The following is a 25,388-nucleotide window of genomic DNA, read 5'->3' as shown; positions in this document are numbered from 1 at the left end:
AGTCATCCCAATACTCTTGGCCCCATTTCCTCCTGTGTGAGATTATCAAGGCTCTTCTATGTTCCACATTCTCAGGGACTCTAATGCCTGTTGATCCTGCTGAGGTGAAACAGCCTTACAGGAATTACTAGTCATTTTTCAGGTACCAGAATACCAGCATTAAACAAGTCACAATCTCTGTAAAGAATGATAAAAACATTTATCAGTGATATTGGTGTGTATTTATAGCCACAGCTTTGAAAATACAGTTTGCAGGGGGAAAAAAAGGGGGTTGAAATTTCCATTTCACCTAAAGAAACTGAAAACTTCTAGTTATAAGATAAATAAGTCAGGGGGCTTCCCTGGTGGCGCAGTGGTTGAGAGTCCGCCTGCTGATGCAGGGGACGCGGGTTCATGCCCCGGTCTGGGAAGATCCCACGTGCCACGGAGCGGCTGGGCCCGTGAGCCATGGCCACTGAGCCTGTGCGTCTGGAGCCTGTGCTCCACAACAGGAGAGGCCACAACAGTGAGAGGCCTGTGTACCGCAAAAAAAATAAAAAAATAAAATAAATAAATAGATAAATAAATAAATAAGTCAGGTTTTTTTTAAAAAAAATTAATTAATTTATTTATTTATTTTTGGCTGCGTTGGGTCTTTGTTGCTACGCACGGGCTTTCTCTAGTTGCCGCGAGCAGGGACTACTCTTCATTGTGGTGCGCGGGCTTCTCATTGCGGTGGCTTCTCTTGCTGTGGAGCACAGGCTTTTGGTGCACAGGCTTCAGTAGTTGGTGGCTCGCGGGCTCTAGAGCGCAGGCTCAGTAGTTGTGGCTCACGGGCTTAGTTGCTCCACGGCATGTGGGATCTTCCCAGACTAGGGATCGAAACTGTGTCCCCTGCATTGGCAGGCAGATTCTTAACCACTGTGCCACCAGGTGAGTCCCGAAAGTTCTTTTCACAAGAAAAAAATTCTATAACTACGTATGGTGACAGATGTTAACTACACTTAATTTGTGGTGACCATTTTGCAATATATATGAATATGGAATCATTATGTTGTACAACTGAAAATAATATAATGTTGTATGTCAATTATACCTCAATTAAAAAAAACTCTAAAGACAAAAAAACAACTGTGGAACTATGAAATAGTTGAAAAGTCACCACACACATCTACCTTTAACTGTACTCATTTTTATCCCCTTGCCCTCCAAATACAGAGGGTCTGAAAAAGTAAAAGTTTAAGAGGATGAACACAAGAAATCATAGAGTTTATCATACTTGTGGCTGGATTATTTTTAGGTTTTATGGTCTATTTCCTTTTTGGTTCCAGTCTCATTTTCTTGGGCACTTTGCCTCACTGTTTTAGCATTATCTGTGTTAGCTTATACTAAATAAAGTTCCCTAAAGCACAGGGTCTCTGTCATTTAAATGATGTTGCATATCTCCCAGCATGGTTTAGGGCACATAAATTCATTTCTTTCACAAATTCCTCCAAGTCCTGCAGCCAGACCCAAACCACAAGAAGATACCTGGTTCTTTTCCCAGTGAACGCTGCCCATCTTTAAATCTGAGTTACACTACAGCTTGGAAAACAACTGCACCTCGAATTTTCCGTTCTAACTAGGGGTTTCAATGTGAAGCTTCATAAAGCTAGAGACCAGGCTCTGGAGTCAAGCAGACTTTGTTCCCAGGCTCCTACCTTCTTGCTAGTGGCCCGTGGAGTGCTTTGACTCACGCCCTGAACAAAGCTTAGCTAACACACGTACTCTCTACACCAGGCACATCACAGCCTTCTTGCACTTAGGAAAGCTAAACAGCGCTTCAGCACAATGCTTGGGGGCTGTTTTCAGCAGCAAAATCACCAACAAAAAGCACAGAACTGCAGAAAATGTGGCAATAAGCGGACTGTAAACTAGGGACACTTATTTACAGTCTGAGAGCTGAAACAAGAAGGCAAAGCGTCGCCCAGTTCAGCCTTGGCTGGGAACATGTGTGTTGGGCAACTCAGATTTTTCATTGCTCCGTGCTTGTCTGTGAATGATCTCGAAATCCCAGTGAGGAGTGATTTCGGGGTTACAAATAAAGTTTAGCAAACAGGCAGGTTCGACAATATGGAATCGCCACATGATAAGGATTAACTTATATTTGACTATGCTCTGAGGTTATTTATCTCTAGTGTATCTGTCCGGTGCAAATATAACTGTGTGCTACTGTGCATCTCTCCCAACTTGTGTGCACGGTGATGTCACTTTAGTTGCTTGAAACTGGCCACATGGGAATATTTACACCGTGGATATGGACAAATGCTACAAATCAGAGCTCGATTTGTTGATTGTACGGATTTAAGAAAGCGATGGAGAAAAGTTAATAGTGCAGACTAAACTTAGAACTGTATCATGTCTGGAGCCATTACATTGCCAGTAACACACACAAAAAATCAAGGAATTACTCTTACAGGGTTCAAAAACTATTATGATCCAGCAAAGAAGTCACTCCATGATTGATCACTGAGTGAAGTTCTGACATGTATCTTCGTTGTTTCAGTTACATTAATTAATCATTAATGTAAAAAAAATCAACAAGTGTTTATGTCACAACTACATCCTTCTGTCAATTGCAACAGGTTGGCTCTGACTGAAATCAACAAAAGCATTCTGTGAGAATGAATTATCAAATGGAATTGACAATTATGCATTTTATTATGATTTGTAATACATTTTTAACTTAAATGCATTCATTTCCAGAGAGCTGGCATGTAAGTGACACACCCCTGATTCTAGCTGAGTGACCTCGATTACTTAACCCCCAGCCTCCATGTAGTTAGATGTAAAAAAAATGAAATAAACCTCACAAGATTTTGAGAATTGAATGTATTATTGTTTCCAACATAATGTTTCCAGGTAGAGACTCAACAAACGTCAGCCCCATCTCCTCACTCATCTCACCAGGGGTTCAGAAGCAGCATCTGAGGCATCCCTGTACACACTCACCTGTCTTCCCAGACCTGGCCGCAGAGAGCTGTTTGACTAAAGTCTCAAGAGGCAGGTGAAAACTCACCACTAGGTGGCATAAGCAAGGTGCTTTTGAAGGCTTTAGTTCTTCACACAGTATAACTGATTCGGAACACGGAACACTGTGATGAAAAGATAAATACAATGTTTAAAGTCCACACAGTTAGGGTGCCCTTTTCAGACAACTCTAGTCTGGTGACCAATCTTGGCTCCCCGAGCAAAAAGATTAGCCTCTGAGGGGCTTCCCTGGTGGCGCAGTGGTTGAGCGTCCGCCTGCTGATGCAGGGGACATGGGTTCGTGCCCCGGTCCGGGAGGATCCCACGTGCCGCGGAGCGGCTGGGCCCGTGAGCCATGGCCGCTGGGCCTGCGTGTCCGGAGCCTGTGCTTTGCAGCGGGAGAGGCCACAAAAAAAAAAACACAAAAAACATTAGCTTCTGAGCCTCCTTTTGGACGAGCATAAAACGAGTGAGCTTCATCTTCGGCAGAACCAATTTCCCTTTGGCAAACCCACTGTCTTGTCTTTCTAGGGACATAGCGTCTCGTGACCACTGCTGGCTGCTCCACACCTTCCGTAATCCTGGTCGTCCCAGGTATGTCCCATCTAGTGAGAAGGAATCAGAAAAGCCCCTCCCCAGTCTTCCTGCTGAATCTCCCATCATCAGTACTAACAGGTAACACGTCACCTACAAGTCACTCGTAACATGCATTGTAAACGAGGCTCTTCTGGAAACTAATGCTTTAAGGAGATTATGGCATTAGCAGCGTGGCAAAGGGGTGGGGACCTTCTGGCATTCCCCCATCACCCATGCCTGACCTGGGTATGCTGGGAGAGGCCGCCTACTTCTCCTTCGGAGAGAGACAAGAGGTTCTTACCTGGAATTTTAGTGGCATCCGCCAGGGTTCACCTGCCATCTATTGGTGAGAATGTTCACTCCCAAACAGTCACTTGTTAAACTCCAGACTCCCATCCATTCAGATGCGTCAACACTGTCAGGGACTCTCTCAACCATTTTAAAAGCAAAACACTAGACATCAGCATTTGAAAATTAAAATCGTAAAAATCAGCTTGACTCATTTTTCTGCCTGTGTGAAATGCATGAATAAAGATTTTATAACGAAGCTAGCTAGCTTATTTCCACCAATCTGTGCTATATTCTGACGGCTCCAGTAATGATTTTGATTAATAGTTTCACACATCTGGGATGGTTCTGGTCATTTGAACGACGTATTTTTGAAGCTGGATCAATACTGAACATAAAAGAAAACAGTAGTTTTTTGTAAAGTGCGGAAACACAATAAAACGTTACCTTGTATTCTTGAATGAAATTAAACAGCAAGGTTGATTTTTAGGATTTAACCATCATGTCAATTCGTAGGCATCTATGTGTTAGTCTTTTTTGTTTGTTTACTTTTTATTGGAGTATAGTTGATTTACAACGTTGTGTTAGTTCTCCTGTACAGCAAAGTGAATCGGTTATACGTATACGTATATCCACTCTTTTTTAGATTATTTTCCCATATAGGCCATTATAGAGTATTGAGAAGAGTTCCCTGTGCTATACAGTAGGGCATTATTAGTTATCTATTTTATATATAGCAGTGTGTATATGTCAATCCCAATCTCCCAGTTTATCCCTCCCCCCACGTGTTCGTCTTTGAATATAAATCCAACAACTGGCTTTCCAGACTGCCAAGGGATGAAGAGAGAATTCTTAATGGCAACTCTAAAACCAATTACGGCTCAGAGTGAATGAAAAGGACCACAAGACGCGTTTTTTTTTTTTTTTTAGTTTATTCTGAGTTTTCATTTTTGGATAACCAAGCAGCTCTTTAAGGAGAATGCACAGAAGAGTCATTCTGGCACTTTTGGATAGTACATAAGATTTGTTTAATAGTCACATTCAGTCTACTTGCTCAGCCCATACTCCGTGTTTGGTGAGCAAGATCAGCCCATAGGATTCCAGAGTTAATACGTAACCGTATATACAAACAGCCAATAAAACCATAATGGTGCCTAGTGGCCAAAAGGATGGCGGAGGAAAGGGGATCACTAAAGTGTCCTCTAGGCTCGCTTAGCTAAACAGAATCCACGTCACACGTGAGAACGAGAGAATACACGGAGCTGAAATGAGGATTCAGAGCACGAATGGGCACTTGGCGGCATGCAGTTGAAAGAAAAGGGGGATCGTTTCATAACTTTATAAAATCCAGGCAGTTCAATTAAAGAAGTTAAGAAAAACAAACGAAAAAAAGCAAAGTAAGGGACGGTCTGTTGTCACTGTAAAAAAGGCACTTGGAGTTAATGGGACCAGAAGTGAAGGACTGGCAGCTGATAAAAACTTCAGTACGATTTCATTAAGAGGCTTGGATGTTCAGAGGTGACACTCAGAAGTTCCTGAAAGGAGATACCGAAATAAACCACCGGGAAGCAGAACAGGTGAAAACGAAGGAATAAATTCCTTACAACCAAATTGTGTGTGTGTGTGTGTGTGTGCGCGCGCGCGCGTGTATGTGTTTAACAAAAGCAAATCGGAAACGAAACCTAGCCAAAGCAACAATCTAAGCAAAGACCGACCACGAAGCAGCGATGCATAGTTTTCCTTTGAGATAATGCATACCTCCAGACACTAAGTGCCAAGCTAATTTCTCCATAATAACTTCACAGGAGCATTATTGTGATAGAATGGATTCAAGCAATGCAACAAGAGTTTCATCGGTTCCCAGAATCTGCGGGAGAACTGAGGTTATCATCAGAACCCAGCGACATCACGTGTGGTTTTTTGGTGTCCTCGGGGGTGGACACATCAAGTACTGGGAACGACGCGGACATTCAGATACTCCCTTCGGCCATCTCCCTGGAGGCGACGCATTCTTTCTTCCGAGTAAGAACTTTACTTCCAAACACTTTGACAGCAAACGGTAATTGCAGAAAAAAAGTCCACTTCCCACGGCGGACGTGGTACCACTTCCTCCGCAAACAGGTCGGCGCTTCCGTAAGAAAGAATTTTTGGCAACTCAACTGGATTCCAGTCCCCCGCTGGGCGGCTCAGGCCGCTCATTTGATGTTGAACGCCATCAGGGGTCGCTCCTCCCGTTTCTGCCACGGGCTCTTCTTGCCTTCGCCCTGGTCGTCGTCGTCGTCTTCGTCGTCCTCGTCCTCCTGAGCGGATCGCCTCTGGTCGGGACTGGCCGATGGCGCCGGGGGCACGTCCGAGGTTCGTTTCGTCGTCTCCTCCTGCAGGCTGGGCAGCTGGCCGCCGCTTCTCCGGCTGGAGCCGTCCAGCAGGCACCGCAGGGCACTGTCCTCGGGCGTCCCGACCGCGGTGCCGCCCTCGCTGCCGCTCTGGTCCATGTCGTCCAGGTACACGAGCTGCGTGTAGGCCGAGCCGTCTGCGGCCCGCGGCTCTTTCTGCGCATGCTCTTGGACCGGTGGGCGGTTCTGCGGCAGAGACAAGGGGTCTCCTCTTCCCTTCCGGGCAGATTTGGGTTCATTCATATCCACGCCAGAATCCAAACTGGCATCATTGCTTCCGTTCCTCCCAGCTCTTTGGAGATCAATGTAGGAATGTCTGACATGTGCATTGGACCGGCCGTCCAGGGACACGAACCAGGCCCGGGGGTGGGGAAGGGGCTTCCCACCCCCAAGTTCCAACAGCGCTTTTTCGGTCAGGAGCTGGACCTCGCTGTTCATCTGCGCCAAGGCCGCGTCGTTCAGGGATGCCGGGATGGAGAGGGACTCGGACATGGACGCATTCTGCGGGGTCCACTCCCGGGTGCCCGCATCCTGCAGGTGCTGCTGCGAGATGGCCTGGCAAGATAAGGGCTGGGCCTGGATCTGTGAGGAGGCGTGTGGGAAGATCCCCGCGTGAGGGCTGGAGAGCTCGGCCTGCAGTCTTTCGATCTCGAGCTGCTGGTCGGCTGGGACGACCAGGGGCTGGCCCACATACGAATGGTCCCCTGGGAGTTTCATGTAATGAGCCGGGATGACCAAGGCAGGTAATACTTTCCTGTAAACGCTGTCATTGACCTGGTCCACGGAACTACAGCAGATCAGCTGGCCGGGCCGCGGGAAAGAGGTAGGTCTCTCCAGGTGGTCTACTGATCGCGACATCATACATTCAGTAGGTCTGCGCTCCATCAGCTGGTCTTTCTCCGGAGATGAAGGCGCGGGGTACATGTGTTCCTGCATGGTGAGCTTACTTCCTGTGGAAATGTGGGTCACGGAGGCCTGACCGTCTCTGTCTTGCTTTTCAAATAAAGGCTGCGAGAGCATGGCATTGTAATTCCTCCTGTAGTCACTGTTGCCGGGGGACTCATAGCCTTCCCTTTCCACAGATTTCCTGGCCTTTAAGGGGAAAATCTCCACCGACTTACAGTAGTCTTTTCCCAACGTCCCACTCGGTGTCAGGTTGTCAAAGGAGATTTGGCTTTTATCCTCCTCCTTGTGAGACAGGAGTTCCTCCCGAGAGCTGAACTCCTGCGAGGTGCTGTAGGAGAGCTTCAGCATGGGCGTGTGCATGTCCACCTCCCCGCTGGAAGACATCATCTCTAAATGGACTCCACTCATCAGCTCCTTTGAGCCCGGGGCGTCCGGGGGGCGGCCCTGGCTGGTGACGGAGAGCGGGCCAGGGAATTCTGATTCCCGCCGAGAAAACAGCAGGTTGATGTGTGACATGGAAGTTGACTGATCCCTTTTGGAACTCTCCAGGGTGGCAGGAAGTTGCAGTTTTCTATGGTGCTGGCGGGGTTTCAAGCACTTCCGCCTGCAATCAAAGATACAAACCCCAAGATTAAAGAGTCTCAGAACAGTGAAGGTTCAAGTCGAAACCTAATTCTCAATTCCCACAGGAAGAAACAAGACAACACAATGAATTGGCAGCCAGAAGCCTTCTCACCCCGCACCCTCAGCCCTAGTTTGATTCTGAGGATCGCAATGTGCAGATTTTACCCCAAGTACATCCAAGTTATCCATTCAAAAGCAGAGTCGACGATAAACATCCTTGCAAGTCGATCAGATGAGGCATCAAAATAAGAATAGTTCTGCTCTGTCCTTGAGAATATCATCTCTTCATTACCATTTAGGACTATTCTGAATGAATCATGACAACTTATTTTTTTGGGACCGCCCTTCTAAGAAACATTTTACACAGTGTGCCTCCCACTTCGTTTGCAACTTACGTGACAGGTGTTCAGTTCTTAGGTACTTTTTCATGAGAAAAAAAGAACCTCGACTCAGAAAAGGACCTCGATATCAATGCTTGTGCAAGAAATTCCAAATTAAAAAAGACAGTGCCTCAGTGGTAAAACTTTACCTGCAATAATATAAAAGGAGACACAGCAAAACCAAAAGAATGAAAGCCATTCCTCCCAAGATGGCCAAAAGAAACACCGTGTGATACGTGGCGATGTCCTGTGTGACAACGGGACCTAAAAAGTCAGAAAAGAGCATTTGAGATTTGTGAAAACCTTTAAATAAAAAGAGGGGAAATGAACTGAGAGCGTGATGTTTTTCTTGCTCTTACTGTCTGGGGTGTGGAGCGGAGGACAGATGCAAACACCCTTTAGATGATGTGCCTGCAGCATCACTGTAACTTCCCTCAGTGAAAAGGGATTACCCAAACCATCACTAGAGCACTCTGAATACTCAAATTCTATGCAGTGTCCAGGGTCCTTCCTTAGCATTGGGTACCATTTTCATCATTCTAAATATGTGATCTTTTAATAAAAGAAAACTAGATGCATGATCATATAATGAGGGGGACTCATCCATTCAGAGACATGGCCTGAAGACCTGGGGATTTTATGATACTGCAGAAGAAAAAAAGAAAAGTCATGAAATTTGATTCTCACTTTCCCTGGGCAATGATTACTGTGTAATCATTGGCCTAAACCCTTGGCCTAAATGAATCAGTTGAAATGTATGAAATAAATTGACTTAAAAAAAATAATCCACAGCTTATGACAGGGCTATCAAGGGTTTCTAAAATGTCTCCCGTTTTTAAAAAATAACATCTTTCTCTCTAGTATCTGTTCAAAATGGCTAACCTGATGTGGCAACAGACCTTTCCAGAACTTACAGGCAAGGTGATCAAAGGTAAACATATTTTCTTTTTAATCTATATTAAAATCCATGAGAATCCATTAAATTAAATTGGGATTAAATTTACATTAGAATCCCAAGAGGTAGTTTAACTTACTCCTTATGTTCAATAGTAGTAAGAATCTATCTTAATGTTGCTAACAATGGATTGACAGCAATAACGAAAACCTCCCCAAATTACAATATTGCGGCACCTATTGGTGTCCAGGTATCTTAGCAGTGCTCCAAAAGATGGGAAGGAAGGAATGTGGTTATATCATACATTACGTCAGAGGAGCATGGTTATGATTACTAAACACCATAAACACCCATTTATTGATTGATTTTTTATATTCTAAGGGACATATTTCTTCAAAAATCTCTTAAAAGCTAGATAAGTCCAAGGAGACTTGTGGATTTTTGAAAATAGTGACATTACTTAAGTTCAAAAGATGACATCATTCTCTCCCAATTACAAATCATTTCAATGGGGTGAGGGTGAATATTTACAAAAGTTGGAAAAATTACTGACAACTATCTACCGCCTTAATTGTTCAGAGAAACTTTTTTTTTTTTCGAAAAAATTACTGACAACTACCTACCGCCTTAATTGTTCAGAGAAACTTTTGTTTTTTTTTGACACAGAGATAACCCCACAGACATAGGTAATGCCTTGGCAGGGGTCACCAAGAAATCTGGGGTACACATAAAAATCATTTCCAAATAACTGAAGCTTGGTCCTTTTAAGTACTTAAAAATGCTATTATTTTAACTTCTGCCAGTGGAAATCTTGATAAACCTCACAGTCATACTTCATTTCCTTCTTAACCAGAGAATGAATGGGCTCACGAAAGCACAGCATCACTGTAATTTGTTTTTATATAAGTGATGGCTGTGGGGTTACCAACACACATATTTCTACATTAAATGTCGTCAGGGCTGTACTATGTTTGCTTTTTATGGCTTTTTGTCTCTTCCTTCACTGCTCTCAGGAAGCCTGGGTCGACCTACATCTAGCAGTTCTTCTTCCCCTCTTTACAAAAGTATCTATTGATCTGTCGCATGATAGGAACACCGATCGCCATGGTTCTTTGAAATAGATCTAAAATAAAAGTTAACTTTAATGCACGGGCTTTGTGGTCTCTACTTTGGTACTTAAGGACTTTTTTTTCTTTCTTACCTTACTCATAATCATATTCTAGATATTTCAGATTTGGAGACTGAGGCATTTCTGTAGCTGGTTCATGCCTACATGGCTACAAGAACCATATGGTAAAGGGAAACGCATACTCTTATAACCCAGATGTGAAGTGTACATTTCCCCAGGATTGGACTATAAAGTAAATGTAACTGATTTTTCAACACCCATCTAGGGTTGGCCTCCATCAAATTAGTTACTTTGGGAGTCTAAGTGTTCATCCCAGTGATGATTCCATTGGTAAAGTATTCTGGACTCCCATTTTGGAACTGCCTTTATGGTTAATTGACGAGACAACTTTTAATCATAGCACAGTTTGACCTAGCTCAATTACCTACTTTATTCACCAGCCTTGGAGGTGGGTGACTTTTAGATGTGTCTAAGAAAAAGCAAAGGGACCCTCTGAGCAAAAAGATTGGCCACCTATGAAGAGTTTCGCTAATGATGACAGTCCAGGGGAAAAAGGTTCTAAAGGCATTTTGAGTACTGGAAGTCATCTACTGGAAAGACTTCTCCTAAGGTGACTATTTTGAAAAAAGCAATTCTAGAATACTCCTAGGGATAATTCAGGGTGGTTAGGTTAAAAAAAAACCCAAACTTTTAGTCAAAATATTTGTGAAATTAAACTTCAGTGAAAAATATGAGTTAATTCATATATTCTAAATGGAGATGAATATTCTTTTAGATATAAAACAACAGGTTTGCTTTTAAGCCTTTCAGAAATGCCCAATCAAGGTTTTTGCCCCAAGAAGCCTCCAACGGTGACTTTCTGCTGGTCCCTCTGGTGACTGCCTTATACTACGTTTTCCTCTTGCACCAGGCCACAGCTGTTTCAGAAATTAGGGAGGAGGTCTGACCTGCCTCTGTGGCCTTTAGATTAAGAATTCCCTATGGCAGCTGTCTGAGCAAAACAGAGATTCGAGACAAGGCTATTTTCTATGCATTATTCTTATCCTGGATGGGAGAGTTCCAACCAGAGCTCCCCCAACCCCCAGGAAAAACCTTTGACTCATCATTTGCTTTTTCACACTTTCAACCATATTTAAGGAAGATGTGATCTCCCTGCTGACATCACTTTCAAAAGCACACTTAGCCTGAACCCTCAAAGGAATCGGTTCCCATCACTGCAGATTTCAGGGGTCCTGTTACCTGGGTTGGGAGGAGGCATGGCTGCCACCCAGTACCCCAACTGAGGGGCGATGTATGTCCACGTCAGCTGGCTGCCTTCCTGGTGCACGAGGCCGAGACCACTCTTCAGCCACGTTCCTGTGGGATGCGGAAAAAAAACTTCAGCCACATGCACGCTAAACTTCTATTTAAGGCTTCAGCCCATTGTACAAGTCACCTTCAGTATCGTGCTTAGAACCCATCAGAGAGCAAAAAGGGTCCAGCTCTCATGCAGGGACTGCATTTCGCTTTCAGGAAAGAGTCGAACTTCTGTTTTGCTTCCTGATTAAAGGACTTTCAGCCACTTTATCACACGGCCCTGCTTCCAAACGCAGATAATTTTAGCAGAAGCTTTTGGAGTTTACTCCTCCACAATCATGTCCCATCTCCTCCGGAAGCCTTAGGGGTTTAGAAGCAGAATAAAGGTAGCATGAAAAGGGCTGGTGGGATGGGAAAGAAGAGGGGAAAAACTCCAGCTCTGTTTATAGTCTTCATCCTCAAGCAAATAAACGGATTTCCTCTCTGGAATCGCAGACCCATGACATCAGAGTTGCTTGGGGAAGTTTTTTTTTTTTTTTTTTAAACATCTTTATTGGAGTATAATTGCTTTACAATGGTGTGTTAGTTTCTGCCTTATAGCAAAGTGAATCAGCTGTACATATACATATGTCCCCATATCCCCTCCCTCTTGCGTCTCCCTCCCACCCTCCCTATCCCACCCCTCTATATGGTCACAAAGCCCCGAGCTGATCTCCCTGTGCTAGGTGGCTGCTTCCCACTAGCTAACTATTTTACATTTGGTAGTGTATATATGTCCATGCCACTCTCTCACTTCATCCCAGCTTACCCTTCCCCCTCCCTGTGTCCTGAAGTCCATTCTCTACGCCTGCGTCTTTATTCCTGTCCTGCCCCCAGGTTCTTCAGAACATTTTTTTTTTTGGATTCCATATATGCTTCGGGAAGTTTAAAAAAAGTATATAGATTCCTTGGTCCTATCCTTGCAAATTCTAACCCATAAGACTGGCTTAGGCGAGTATTTTAAGAAGCTTCTAGTTGGGCCTGATGATGGGAGACATGGAGTACGTCCAGGTCAGGGCTGTCTTCAGTCACTACTGTAACTAGTATTTCACAGTAGTGAGCACCTCCGTGTGCTGGCCTGTCACAGCAATGTGCTTTCTATACAAGCTATCTACGGTTCTCACAGCGACCCTACAGAGGGGGACTTATTTTCCCCTTTCAGACACTGGACACTGGTGAGACACGGAACTCTTCCGAGGCCTCCCAGGGGTAGAGGGCGGAGCAGGGGCAGACTAGGTCTGTCTGTCTGTCTGGCCTCAAGGCCGGTGCTATTTCTTCCACTCTGCCCTGCCGCATCTCCTACAAAACCTGCCAGCGTTTGAGAACTTTTTTACTTTGTAAGGTTTCCAGGAGCCCGTCGCCCAAGGCTGCCTGGCTGTCACCTGTCTCACCTGCAGAGAACCTTGCTCTGAGAGCCGGGGGGCAAGGGAGATTGCTGGCTAGGCCCCCACCAGCCCGGAGACACAGGTCACTCACACAGCGTTCCTGCGACGATCACCCACCCCCTGAAATGGCCGCATGTGGAATCCTGTCCCCTCCGGGACTAAATGCGCAGCTGTGCACCAAATATTCCACCTTCCACTCTCCAAATCCCTGCCTTTCCTAGGTATACACATCACGGAGGTGGCAAGAGCAGTTTTCTTTCCCCCCGGAGAAAAGAAACAATACTTGGCAGGCTTCCTAGGGCCTATCAGTTGCCATAGCAACATTCAGATGTAGGGGGTGGAAAGGTGCCCCAGCAACGCCTCCCATAGCCTTCCCACCCCTCCTCCTCCTCCTCCTCCTCCTCCATCTCCTCCCCGCCTCCATCTCCCCCTCCCCCTCCCTCCTCCTCCCCCCTGTCCCCCTCCCCTTCCTCCTCATCCTCATCCTCGAAGACAGAAGGTGAACAAAGAAGGAAGGTGGGAAGAGGCCAGGTGTCAGCGGGTGCCCTACATAGTCTGACTGCCCCCTGCAACAGGCTGAATCATGGCTCCGGAGGATTTCAAGTCAAGTTAGACGAGAATATACGCCGGAAGGTTTCCAAAGTGAGGATGAGGATGCTCACTTCAGATTCACTGGCTGAAGAGCATCAACCCAGAGGTGGTCCAGCCACTCCGAGCATCACTCACTCCACAGGGCTGCTGAGAACATGGAAACAGGGAGCATGTGACACAGGTGGCTAAAGGGGTTCTGCGTCAGGTCAGAAAGTTCGCCTGAAGGCAGAGAACGGATTGTCTGTTTGCCACCACTTCCGGTTTTCCCCTCGGGGACCCCATGCTGTTTAGCTCATGACTTACACACCCGACCCCACTCCCACACACTCTCCCACAGGAGTGGCCCTGCCAGGATCTCCTATCAGCCAGGAAGCCGCCTGCACTCTGGTTTGCAGTTTCCCTCTTGAGTCACTGCTCTTCAAGTGGAGCGGATTAGGTTAGGCTAAAGGCAACCAGAGGAAAACAGCTGGAGGCTCAGAGCCCTGCGAGTTCACTCAAGGGCAAACCACCTACCTGGATGGCTAAGTCGCCTTGGCTTTCTACGACACAGCCAACTGGAAACGGGCCTTTAAAACACCTCCCAGTTACACTGGGAACAAGCCTAAAGGGTGGACGGACACACACACCCCGCACCCAGCTAACAGGCCCCCAAGTCCAGCCTGTGATGCTTGTGGGAGCCAGAAGAGCCAAGAAAAGGCACAATACAAGCTGCTTTGGGAGCTCAGTAAGAACGAGTGCCTCTTGCGGTGGGCAGAGAAGGCTGTGATGAGCTGGGCTCCGGTGAACAGGCAGGACTGTCACTGGGGTGGAGGGTGGCCAGGAACAGAGAGAAAAAAGAGGGAACAGCATGCACAGAGGCACGGTAATTAAGTGTACTGGCCCGGGGAACGGGAGGGAGGGAGACTGGGGAGGGCTGGGCAGGGCTTCTGGCGCCATTAGCAATGGGAGGTCACCCGCCCCCCCGGCCCAGTTCTTCCCAGGTTGGTCCTCACAACACACACTTTTACGAGAGTCTGTGACTTTGCCCTCAACTGTTGTTCCAACCTCACATGCTTTTCCTCTTCCAAAACTCTACCCATCCTTCAAGATTCAAGTCACATCCTGTGTCCATCCTGAGCCCCTCCTGCGCGCAGGGACCTTCCAGGTCTCGGCGACCCCAGGGCACGTGTTACTACATCACCCGTTTTCCAAAGCATACCTCGCCGAAGTTGCTAACCCTCATCCTATGCTCCCTTTGTCTTCTCAACACCCAGAAACATCCCTGGCGTGGGAACGTGACAGTACTTGAGGGTGAAAGCCAGACGTGCAAACGCCCCACTCCCCGTCAGATAATATCAGATGACCTCTTGTGCAAAGGTGGGTGTGGCTGGCAGGAAATGCAGTTAAGCTTGGGATTCTACTCTTTCAGACCAGACGGAACACAGCCAACTGGGAAAGAGGCATTTATTTCAGCCTAAGTTTTCTGTGAAACATACATGTGTACAATGAATAAAGGGCAGCACTGTCTTGGGATTCAGCAATCACGCTGTTATTGGCAAAAGCCATTTCCAAGCTTTCTGTGTAGGAAATTAGCTACAGGGAACACAAGAATTAATGAACTGTGTACTAGAAACATATGCTTCTCATTACTGAAATCCTGATGCTGTGGTGTGAGGCTGTTTTCCCACCTGAGGATCCTCCGCACATGTAAGAGATTCTTGTGCTCATGGCTGGAGAGCCAGCGCCGGGAATGGTCACTGGTGACCAGACGGCCGGACAAACAGACCTCTGGAGAGTCTCTTTTGTTGAGCAGGTTATATGACTGCCAGACCCGCGGCCAGGGTACCAAGAGCGGGTCCCTCCCATCTCTGTGGGAGCCTCGGTGCTGGTCAGACAGATCACAGGAAGACCTGGGTTGCTCCTGCTTAGAAAATTCCAAGTGCAAGGCCACTGGCTTGTTCCCCTCCCTCCCGGGTGGGGCCAGCCTCTGAACACCCCTGGGTCATCACAGCTGCCGGCAGGGCTGCCCGGGTCAATAAGCTTGTCTCCCCTGTGGTCTGGATATTAGGGCAGCTGCTGAGGTCATAACAGCATAATGGGGCTTCCTGCCGACTCTCCAGGGTTCTTCGCGATCGGGCCGTCCAGGCAGGTCTCAAGGTGGGTCACCTGGTGAAGGTGTGCAGGTAGGAGGAGGGCGCCATGCTTCCTTGTGCTCCACAACGCCAGCCCAGCCAGGCTGCCACCTTCATGCACGGCGGTCACTGCCCAGGGAGGGTGGCTGGATGTGAAGCGGGTGTGCCAGGAGCAGGCGGGCTGGCGGCCGCGTGCGTCTCTGTGCTGACGGAGCCCCGTGCCGCGTCCATTACTGGGACTCTATGTGTGTGAAGGTGGGAGAGCGATCCCTCTAGCATCACCGAGGGATGAAATTCCGCAGGACTGAAATTTCTAGATCATCAGCTTTCAAAGCATTTGAACTCTTTCTCTTTAATGGGACCTTTGTATTAAGACAATTAAGAAATTAATATATAAAACGGATAAAAGACAAGCTTCTCGGGACTTGCCTTGTGGCGCAGTGGTTGGGGATCCGCCTGCCAATGCAGGGGACATGGGTTCGAGCCCTGGTCTGGGAAGATCGCACGTACTGCGGAGCAACTAAGCCTGTGTGCCACAACTACTGAGCCTGCGCTCTAGAGCCCGCGAGCCACAACTACTGAGCCTGCACTCTAGAGCCCGTGTGCCACAACTACTGAGCCTGTGCGCCTAAAGCCCGTGCTCCACAACAAGAGAAGCCACCACAATGAGAAGCCTGCGCACTGCAACGAGGAGTTTCCCCTGCTGGCTGCAACTAGAGAAAGCCCGCGTGGCAATGAAGACCCAATACAGCCAAAAATCAATAAATTTTTTTTTTAAATTAAAAAAGAAAAAAAAGACAAGCTTCTCTGCAAACAAGTGACAAGAACCCACCCCCCCGGCACAACCCCCAAGACATCTCCTGAACATGGTTTGGAAGCTATTCTTCTATAGAACTTGGGTCTTATTTGCCGAAGTTTGAAAAGGCAATTTTCTATAATTCTAAAAAGTATCATTTACTCCTGCCTTATAAAGTTGAATATAATTTTGATGTTTTTCATGATAATACAGGGTCATGATCATGATCAACTGATGCTAGTCCTAAAATATTGATGTCCTTAGGTCCCTACTGAGGAACGAAGTTGTTTGCTCTTATGCTAAATACTCCCACCCACAGCTGTGCTTTTTTCCTCCCTCCTCCCCCCACCTCCTCCCCCCTTCCCTCCCCCACCCTTCCTACACACTGTTACCAGCAGTTCTGTTATCAGCTCTGCTTCCTCACCACCAACGACCCCCAACTCCCCACCAGGGGCATCTACTACTGGGGACTAGATAACCCACCTGCAAAGACTGCATCTAGAATAAACTCCACAGGCAGCCACCATGAGAGACTAACCCAGACGTGGAACAGAGATATGCTAAATCCAAGTTTCTTCAACACACATCCTCAGATAGGTTTTTTTTTTTTTTTTTTTTTTGCGGTACGCGGGCCTCTCACTGTTGCGGCCCCTCCCATTGCGGAGCACAGGCTCCGGACGCGCAGGCTCAGCGGCCATGGCTCACGGGCCCAGCCGCTCCACGGCATGTGGGATCTTCCTGGACCGGGGCACGAACCCACGTCCCCTGCATTGGCAGGTAGACTCTCAACCACTGCGTCACCAGAGAAGCCCTCCTCAGATAGGTTTTTGTCTGAATTCTTATTCTCTAGAGTGAAACCCTGCACAATGGAAAGATTTTTCAAGGAGAAATACTTTGTTGAAAAACCGTCCTCATCTTTTTTTTAATTATTATTTTTTTAAAGATTTGTTTATTACTCATTTATTTTATTTTATTTATTTTTGGCTGTCTTGGGTCTTAGTTGCAGCACGCGAGATCTTTGTTGAGGCATGCAGGATCTTTTGTTGCGGCGCAGGATTCTCTGTAGTTGTGGCGTGCAGGTTTTCTCTTCTCTAGCTGTGGTGCGCAGGCTCCAAGGCGCGTGGGCTCTGTAGTTTGTGGCACGTAGGCTCTCTAGTTGAGGCTCTTGAGCTCAGTAGTTGTGGCACGTGGGCTTAGTTCCCACACGGCATGTGGGATCTTAGTCCCCTAACCAGGGATCAAACCCACGTCCCGTGCATTGTAAGGCAGATTCTTTACCACCAGGGAAGTCCCTGTCCTCATCTTTTGAAAGCGTGTTATGTATTCTGCTGGCAAGGTTCATTGTGTGTATAAAGCACCACAAGATCTTAACTTGGAAGCTACATTTAACTGCAATGATTATTACACACAATAATTGACAGGCTGAAAAAGACACGCCTTATGCTCATCTGTAAGATCTGATGGGGTCTCTTAGCGATCACCAAGGGTGCCGTTTTCTTGCTTGGTTACCAAGCAGGAATGAAAGCAGCTTTTATTTGCAAAACATAAAGAACATTGAGTTCAAAATTTAAACAAATGACTATTGAAAGGGAAAAGAACTCTAAAATATGAAAAAGGGCCAAAAATATAATGTCTAATTAGAATACGACGGATATGGTTCAGATTTGCCTTGCTTTTTCTGCCTGGCTCACTTATTCGGCCCAGAAGCCCCTATTTTATCAGCTGCACGAGCTCATCTCAGCATTTGGTAACAAGCAGAAAAACCCTGTTCGGATGAGCACTACTGATTTTGAAAAGGAAACTCTAAGTGAAAACCTGCCCTTTTAACAGATTAGACATTGAAGCTGGCATCTTGCCCCTTCGCCAATATACAGAGAAAGAAGTCATTGCTCTTATACTGGGACTTGTGACCATGTCACACCTCAGGACAACGGGCAGATAAAAGTCCAGTACGATCAAGGGCCGAATGAGTGCATGGACGACTTGCCCGGCCTAAGATAACCCTGTATGTGAATCCCAGCTTTGCCACTTTCCAGCTGTGCGACCCAAGGACACGCGAGGATGGCCCAGCTGGGGGATGGTTGCTTCACACTTCCTTTGTCACATAAATAAATGGTCTCATCATTTAAGCACTTGTAGTTGGGGATTCTACTACCCTGTGCAGCTAACATATTCTAACTGATGTATTTTTCCTGAAAGAGGCTGCAGTGAGTTCTACTAGGTCTGTACGCTGGGACATGAAGAAATGCCACAGCCATGCAGAAAACCCATCTCAAAAAAGTTCTGTCGATTAAAAGGCGAATATTCACCCTGTGAAATAGAGCCATCTCTATTCCTACGACTTAATTGTTCACTGTGAACTATTTGGGAACGTTCATGGCCAGAGGTGAGACATATATGCATGACACACACGCATGGATCTGGACAGTAGGAACCTCTGCTGTCCTGCCCTTCAGCTGTTGGTTTTGGCCAATGACTGTCTCCTCGCTTGGGCTGTGGTCACTCTTGCTGAATAATCAGGATGGCGTGGCCATTAGCTTATTTGAGGGCAGTCCTCTTAAGAGGTATGTACCACTCAGATCCACAGTGAATAGTTATTACTATTATTGCTACTTATAATCATAGGGGTTCCCCAGCTTCTGGAATATGCTGGATTTCTCTAGAAACCAGCATAGACTTATTTCCCAGGATTTCCATCTGCATTATCTTAAGCTATAACCTCTACTCTATTTTTCTACCAGATGTACAATTAGCAGTGTCAAGGTCTGAGCCTCTTTTATCACATGCTTTAACAAAACTTTAGTGGGACGAGATCACCCAGAAAATCAGAAAAGTCCATCAGCCCTTAGGTCACATTCATCAGTAGAGCAGAAACAGTGACAGTGTCTATTTTTATGACATTGTGGAGTAGCCTTCTTTTTTTCCCAAATTAAAGTCTATGCTTTTGAATAGCTATGTTCCCTTTTTTGGAATTATTTTCCCATGAAGTCTGTGAGGAGGATACATTCCTTGTTAATTACACTGCAAAATGTTTATCTGGTGGTCAAGTACCTAACCATGCTTGTTGAAAGCAATGGAAGTGAAGAGTGAAAGTCCTGTACAGATGGTTGCATTCCTATAGCTTCGGGCAAGTACATTTCAGGACCCGTTTAAACAAGAATAAAATTAAGGGCAACTCACTACAACCAATGACCTTCTGTTCAAAGCATAAAATCACAGATATAATCAATTATTAGACATTAAAACAAGAAATGCATCTGTATTCAGCTACAACATGTTCCCTGGGTATTTTTAGGGTAAATTTTGAGGAATGGATTCTTAAAAATAAATTTAATCTAAGTGACTGATTTTTTTTCCCTTTCAGCTTTAGCTGAGCGATCACAAGACTTACTGAAACAAATTTTAGGAGAGAGCAGTAATGGGAAACCATAATGCTTCTGGCAGAGCTAGAGAAAGCTTATGCCTTAAATAGGTAGCCAGAAGTATCAGCATGCATAATAGCATTAATAAAATTTAATGAGAGAATTTTGAATTTACGATAGGTATATATAAATTTCCAGAAAGCAGCATCAAAGTACTGGCTAATTAAGCCCATATGGAGAGAAATTTTGTTCATTACCCACTAAATCCAACATCCATCCTGCAATTACATGTCAGATGGGACTGGGTAGGGGACGCAGACCAGGATTCTGGGAGGCACAGCCACAAATCCCCAGCATTTAGAAAACTCGCTCAAAACGAAGGGTGGCAGAACAGAGAAGGTGACAAACACCTGGACAGATGCGGTAAGATGCTCTCAACCAGTGCCTGTTCAAGAGCTTGTTACAGTGGAGATCTTGTTAAAATGCACATTCTGATTCAGTGGGTCTGGAGCAAAGCGTGAGATTCTGCAGTTCGAACAATCTCCCCGTCCACAGACCACTCTTTGAGTAGCAAAGCTCTAGATGGTCTGCACTTTCATGGGGTGTGGCGACCCTTTCAGAAAACCCTAAGACCATTTCCCACAATGTTGCCGGGGTATATCAACTGGGTGGCCAGTACTGGAAGCAACTTCAGAAATATTTCTAATATATTCCAGAAATAATCTAGTCACTTGTCAGATTACCGACGGGGAGCTGACAAACACTTATCTGAGTTTGTTCCAGATGCTTGAAGGGGCAGTGCCTCTCAGTGAACTGGCTGCTGCAGTTGTAGACAAATTGGTTCCAATCTTAAGACCTTTGCGTTGACCATTTCTTTTCTGTCTAGAGTGTGCTGCCCCCAAGACATTCCCATGTTAGACTCAGAGGTATCTTTGGGATCTCAGCTCAAATATCACCCCTCCATAGGCTCTGACCAGCCGATCATTCTCCCCGACATCACCCTGCTTACCTGTCTTCCAGCACTCATGCCAGTGAAGTAATAAACTGGTGCATTGTCTGTCTCCTCCATTTAGAACACAGACTCATAATTACAGGGACCTTCCCTGACTTGTTTTGTCATTGCTTTATCCCAAGAGCCTAGGACAGAGTAAAATCTGGCACAAAGAAGACGTTTACTATCTAGCTGCTGTAATGAACGAATGGTTCAACTTTTAAAAAGAGAAGCTAAGAACAGAATTCCTCAGGAAATCTTTCAATATTTAAATGTTGACAGTAAATTAAAACACAACAAACAAAGAAATGCCCCTAAATCAACTGTATGGGCCAAACAAAACATCTGGGAATGGATTGTTGTTTTGTATCCCCAGATCCAGTCCATCATTCTATTAAGCCACATTAAGTCTTGGCATAGAAGCAGGAATGCACCAAAATCGGAGATTCTAGAACAGGAAGAGGATTTGAAGTCTGAAGGAAATCATGTGTTGCATCTCCCCTTCTCCGTTCCCAGCATACTGGACATGTGTGCCAGGTACTTCCCTGTGCTGAATTTTGGCTTCTTTCTGATTAAGAAAGAATGTAGTCTCCCAACCTCTAGGGCTGTTTTGAGCATAGTGATGAAAAATGCTGGTTTATCGTCATACCTGTTTTGCTAATGAATAAGCTCAGCTGAGAGTGAGTAGACAAAAAAATGCTTTCCCCAAACGGTCCTGTTTTTCTTCCCCTTCAATATAGGCGTATTTCAAACTGCCCACCATGTGAAAAGGCGGGGCTGCCGTATACAACTCCACTACGGGTCATAATGAGAGCCAGCAAGCACGCTTCTGCAGAAACCTCTAACGCAGCACATTCTATGTGGGCTGGTTCGATGGGTGTGTTCGGTGTATGCATGTGCATGTGTGTTTATGCAAATAATTTTAAAGGGGTGATTCAAGAGAAGGGGTAAAAAGAACCACGATATTAAGAACTGAATACATGCCTGGCAATGCGCTAGGGGCTTTATGTACATTACCTCAAGTCAAATGAAAAGGCAACACCTATTCTGAACTTTGAGTCATTTAGAAATAGGGAGACAGCAATGACATTCAAAATATGGGACAACTAGTAGAACAAGAGTACCAACCAATTAGACTGGATGTCCAAGCATACCAGCTACAAAGCAGCCTTGGCTGAGACTGGAAATTCAATGTAAAGCCACTAAGACTTCACTGTACTTGTCTGTCTTCCTTATATCACGCTTTACCCAAAATGCACAAACTACATGTGGGCTGAATAAGGGCAGTGATGATTATAATAATGGCTAACACTTATAGAGCACTTTACCCAGTGCCAGGCACCGCTGTAAGGGCTCTCCATTCTCGACAGTTCTATGAGACGGGGATGAGAGCTATTATTATGCCCATTTTGTAGATGAGAAAACTGAGGCCCTGAGAGGCTAAAGGACTTGCTCAAGATCCAGAGGAGCCATTGTTCATGTCCAAGCTGTCTCGGTTGCTGGGCTACAGGCTGCCTGTGTTCTACACACTCCTGCCAAATGCTGTACAACCAGCGCAATATTCAAATCAAAAATAATTTTACCTTTTAATTACCCATTCCAGTGGAGATCACTGAAAACAGAAGACATTTATAAAATATTTGGTTTTAAAATAAATGACGGCAGCTTTGCCTTCCTAGTTATTTTTCACCCAGGCTGATCTTAGAACGAGCATGTTAGATGCAGTGCTTAAAATCCAGGCCACGTGGCAGCAAAGCAAGGCAGCTCTGAGGCTTCTAGGTGATGGGCAAGTCACTGGAGGATACACACTTGCCACAGGTAATCCGCAAAGTGAATATTCCGTAAGTGGTAATTAAGGGCTGACTATAACATGAGACGTTTTCTTTTAGGAGGAACATATGGATCTATACACTCTAAGGCCACAAAGCGGGCAACCATCATTTGTTAAGCTTTCCAAAAACTGTTTCTGTTCAACTCAAGCATGGGAAGTTCTCATTCTATATAAAAGGACCCTTTAGAAAAATTAAGTCTCTAAGAACAGGGTTTCAAAACAAAAGCGGCCCTGAACCATGGCTACAATATACCTAATGTGATGGTGTTGTTTTCTAAAAATTATCTTTTTTGTCGCTGTTGGGGCGTATGGCTACAAACACAAAAGGCTTAACAAATTTTAGGAATGGTCTGATATTACAACAGTGTTTTTTGAGTTGCTAGGCAACATCAGAAAACAAATGTCCATGTTCTGAGATCATTCTGCATTCGGTCTCCCCACGGACAGCCCACATGTTCCGTGGCCGGACTCCGTTCCACTTGGTCAGCAGGAGTGGAATATCCCAACTGTGATGCTGATGGTCCGGAGTGGTCAAAAGACACCAATCTGTGTCTGAAAAACAGATCAGTTTGTTGGCCACCTGGCAGTCAAGATCTGTGGCCAAAGTTTTCGCTGGACTGGTATCATTTATCCAAATTAAGTCCTACACCTTCAGGGTTCTTTTTGATTTGTTACATCACTTCAGTCAGCTTTCTTTGCAGGTACATTATCTTTTTCTCCCCTCCTATATATCTAAAGGAAGCCCAATTCACTTTTATGGGCAATTTTAACATCTGGGAACATAGAGACTCTTCCTGAGATTTCGTTCTTTGTTTCTAACAAATCATCTTCATCCTCATTTCAGGTCCATTTCAGATCATCTGTCTTAAGGATATACTGACATTATACTTTGACAGGTAAGTCTGCTTCCTTCTTTGTTTGATTCCATTAACTATTGAGTCTGTTCTTTTTGAAAAAAAAACATTATAAAGATGATACACATGGTTCTAAAATTAACATCACACTTGTAAATACATACTTAACTGTTAGAAACATGAACTCCCTTCTTTTGTTCTAACTTTTGCCCACCCGATGCACTACAGTTCATTCTTGTAATTCAATCACTACACCTCTGCATGGCAATATGTCACCTCCTATGTAAGATGCATGGCTCATGATACATAGAGGAAAAGACACACCAGTAATACTATTTTCATTTTCTTAAAGTGACAAACAGAATTTAGTGCTTTAAGAACTCCCATCCCTTTCTCCCCCTGAAAAACAATGAAATGGAACAAAATCTTAGATCTGTATTTTAAATCAAGCTCCACCTTCAAGGGCAGGCTGGCCATGACTTACCTAAAAGGACTAGTTCAGTGAGCACAGCATCAGCAGTAATCCTCATCATCTACGCAGAGATGAATCCACTACAGGCCAATTATGAGCGGGTATTGCTGAGGGCCTGATACGTGTGCGCCATACGTGATAAGAAGCTGGTTCGGTAACCACCATTTCTATAGCAACGCACACCACTCTGCAGGCTGCGTTCTGGGAAGGCAGTTAAAACTGGATCCTGCAATGTAGCTTCACTTGGAATCTGCTTTTATTTCTGTCACCTCATTAGAATGAGAGTCTTCAAGCCACATAACTTATTGTGAAACAGCAGAAACTTATCGCATAGAGGATCTTAAATCGTGATTTCTCTGCCACTCAAGGTCAGTCAGTCACTTTCAATTCAAACCACTGACCTGGTTTGCTTATTCATAAGTGACCATTCCCCAGGGCACCACCCAGGACATGGAACAGCCATCTGCTGTCCCAGTTACAGGCTAAAGAGAGTAAATGCCTGTGAAGCTTAGCTGACACGCCATCTCTTACTGTCCAGAAAGCCTCAGCTAAGATGCATTCACCATGACCCACAAAACTGCATCTGCCAGACTAGGGGAGGAAAGCTGCTTCTTTCAAAGGTCAAAGTGGCCCCTGAACGTGACCGATAAGGTCACTTTATCCCATCCCCTCAGACACGCCTGGACACCCACGCCCCAGGCACTGGCACTATACAACTTTTCAAAAGACACAGCACCTTTAGAAGATCTAGGTTAAAGAAATCTGGTAATTCCTCAGAGGAAAAGACTTATACTCACTAAATAGAGGCCTCCCTTGCACCATAAATCAAGTGGCATTTTAACACGGTAGCTTCAGCAAAATCAGCATTGCCCGCAAATGCGGCAAAAGTTTCGATTCTGATATGTGCAGGTCAGGCTTCTTAAAAAAACCATTTTTCTGAGAGTGCATACCATAATCAGCCAATTCATACCATTGTAACACATGATACAAAATCCAACTTTACTTATGTTCTAGGAGACTGTTAATCTATTAGGTCACCCTCGGATGAACACGTGGGTTAAAATATAGAGGTGCTAATTATTATAATGGGAAATTCTTTGCCTGTTCCCCCCACCCCCCCAAAAAAAAGACAACTGTGGCCATTAAAAAAAAAAGAAAAAGAAAACTGTGATAAATGATAGCACCAAATACTGATCCTCTCTAATGGTGCTGGAGAGGGTGTGGAGAAAAGGGAACCCTCCTGCACTGCTGGTGGGAATGTGAATTGGTACAGCCACTATGGAGAACAGTATGGAGGGTCCTCAAAAAATTAAAAATAGATAGAGTTGCCATATGATCCAGCAATCCCACTCCTGGGCATAAACCCTGAGAAAACTGTAATTCAGAAAGATACATGCACCCTATGTTCACTGCAGCACTATTTACAATAGCCAAGACATGGAAACAACCTAAATGTCCATCAACAGAGGGATGGATAAAGA

At 45.3% G+C, this 25,388-nt stretch overlaps 1 protein-coding gene across 1 annotated transcript in view; it reads right to left on the bottom strand.

The window, feature by feature from the left end:
* Positions 1-4,716: 4,716 nt before the first annotated feature.
* FAM171A1 (family with sequence similarity 171 member A1) overlaps positions 4,717-25,388 on the bottom strand; it is a 129,027-nt gene continuing 108,355 nt past the window's right edge. The window contains exons 6-8 of the mRNA XM_082618463.1: positions 11,419-11,535; positions 8,305-8,419; positions 4,717-7,755 (exon numbers count right to left, since the gene is read on the bottom strand). Of these exons, the coding sequence (XP_082474589.1) occupies positions 6,048-7,755; positions 8,305-8,419; positions 11,419-11,535 (1,940 nt within the window). The 3' untranslated portion in view covers positions 4,717-6,047. The remainder of the gene's footprint in view (positions 7,756-8,304; positions 8,420-11,418; positions 11,536-25,388) is intronic.

This window comes from Mesoplodon mirus, assembly GCF_964341445.2.
Source record: "Mesoplodon mirus genome assembly, chromosome: 4".
Taxonomy (NCBI): Eukaryota; Metazoa; Chordata; class Mammalia; order Artiodactyla; family Ziphiidae; genus Mesoplodon; species Mesoplodon mirus.
The sequence above is the reverse complement of the archived record's forward strand: the minus strand, read 5'-3'. Positions and strand labels throughout refer to the sequence as shown.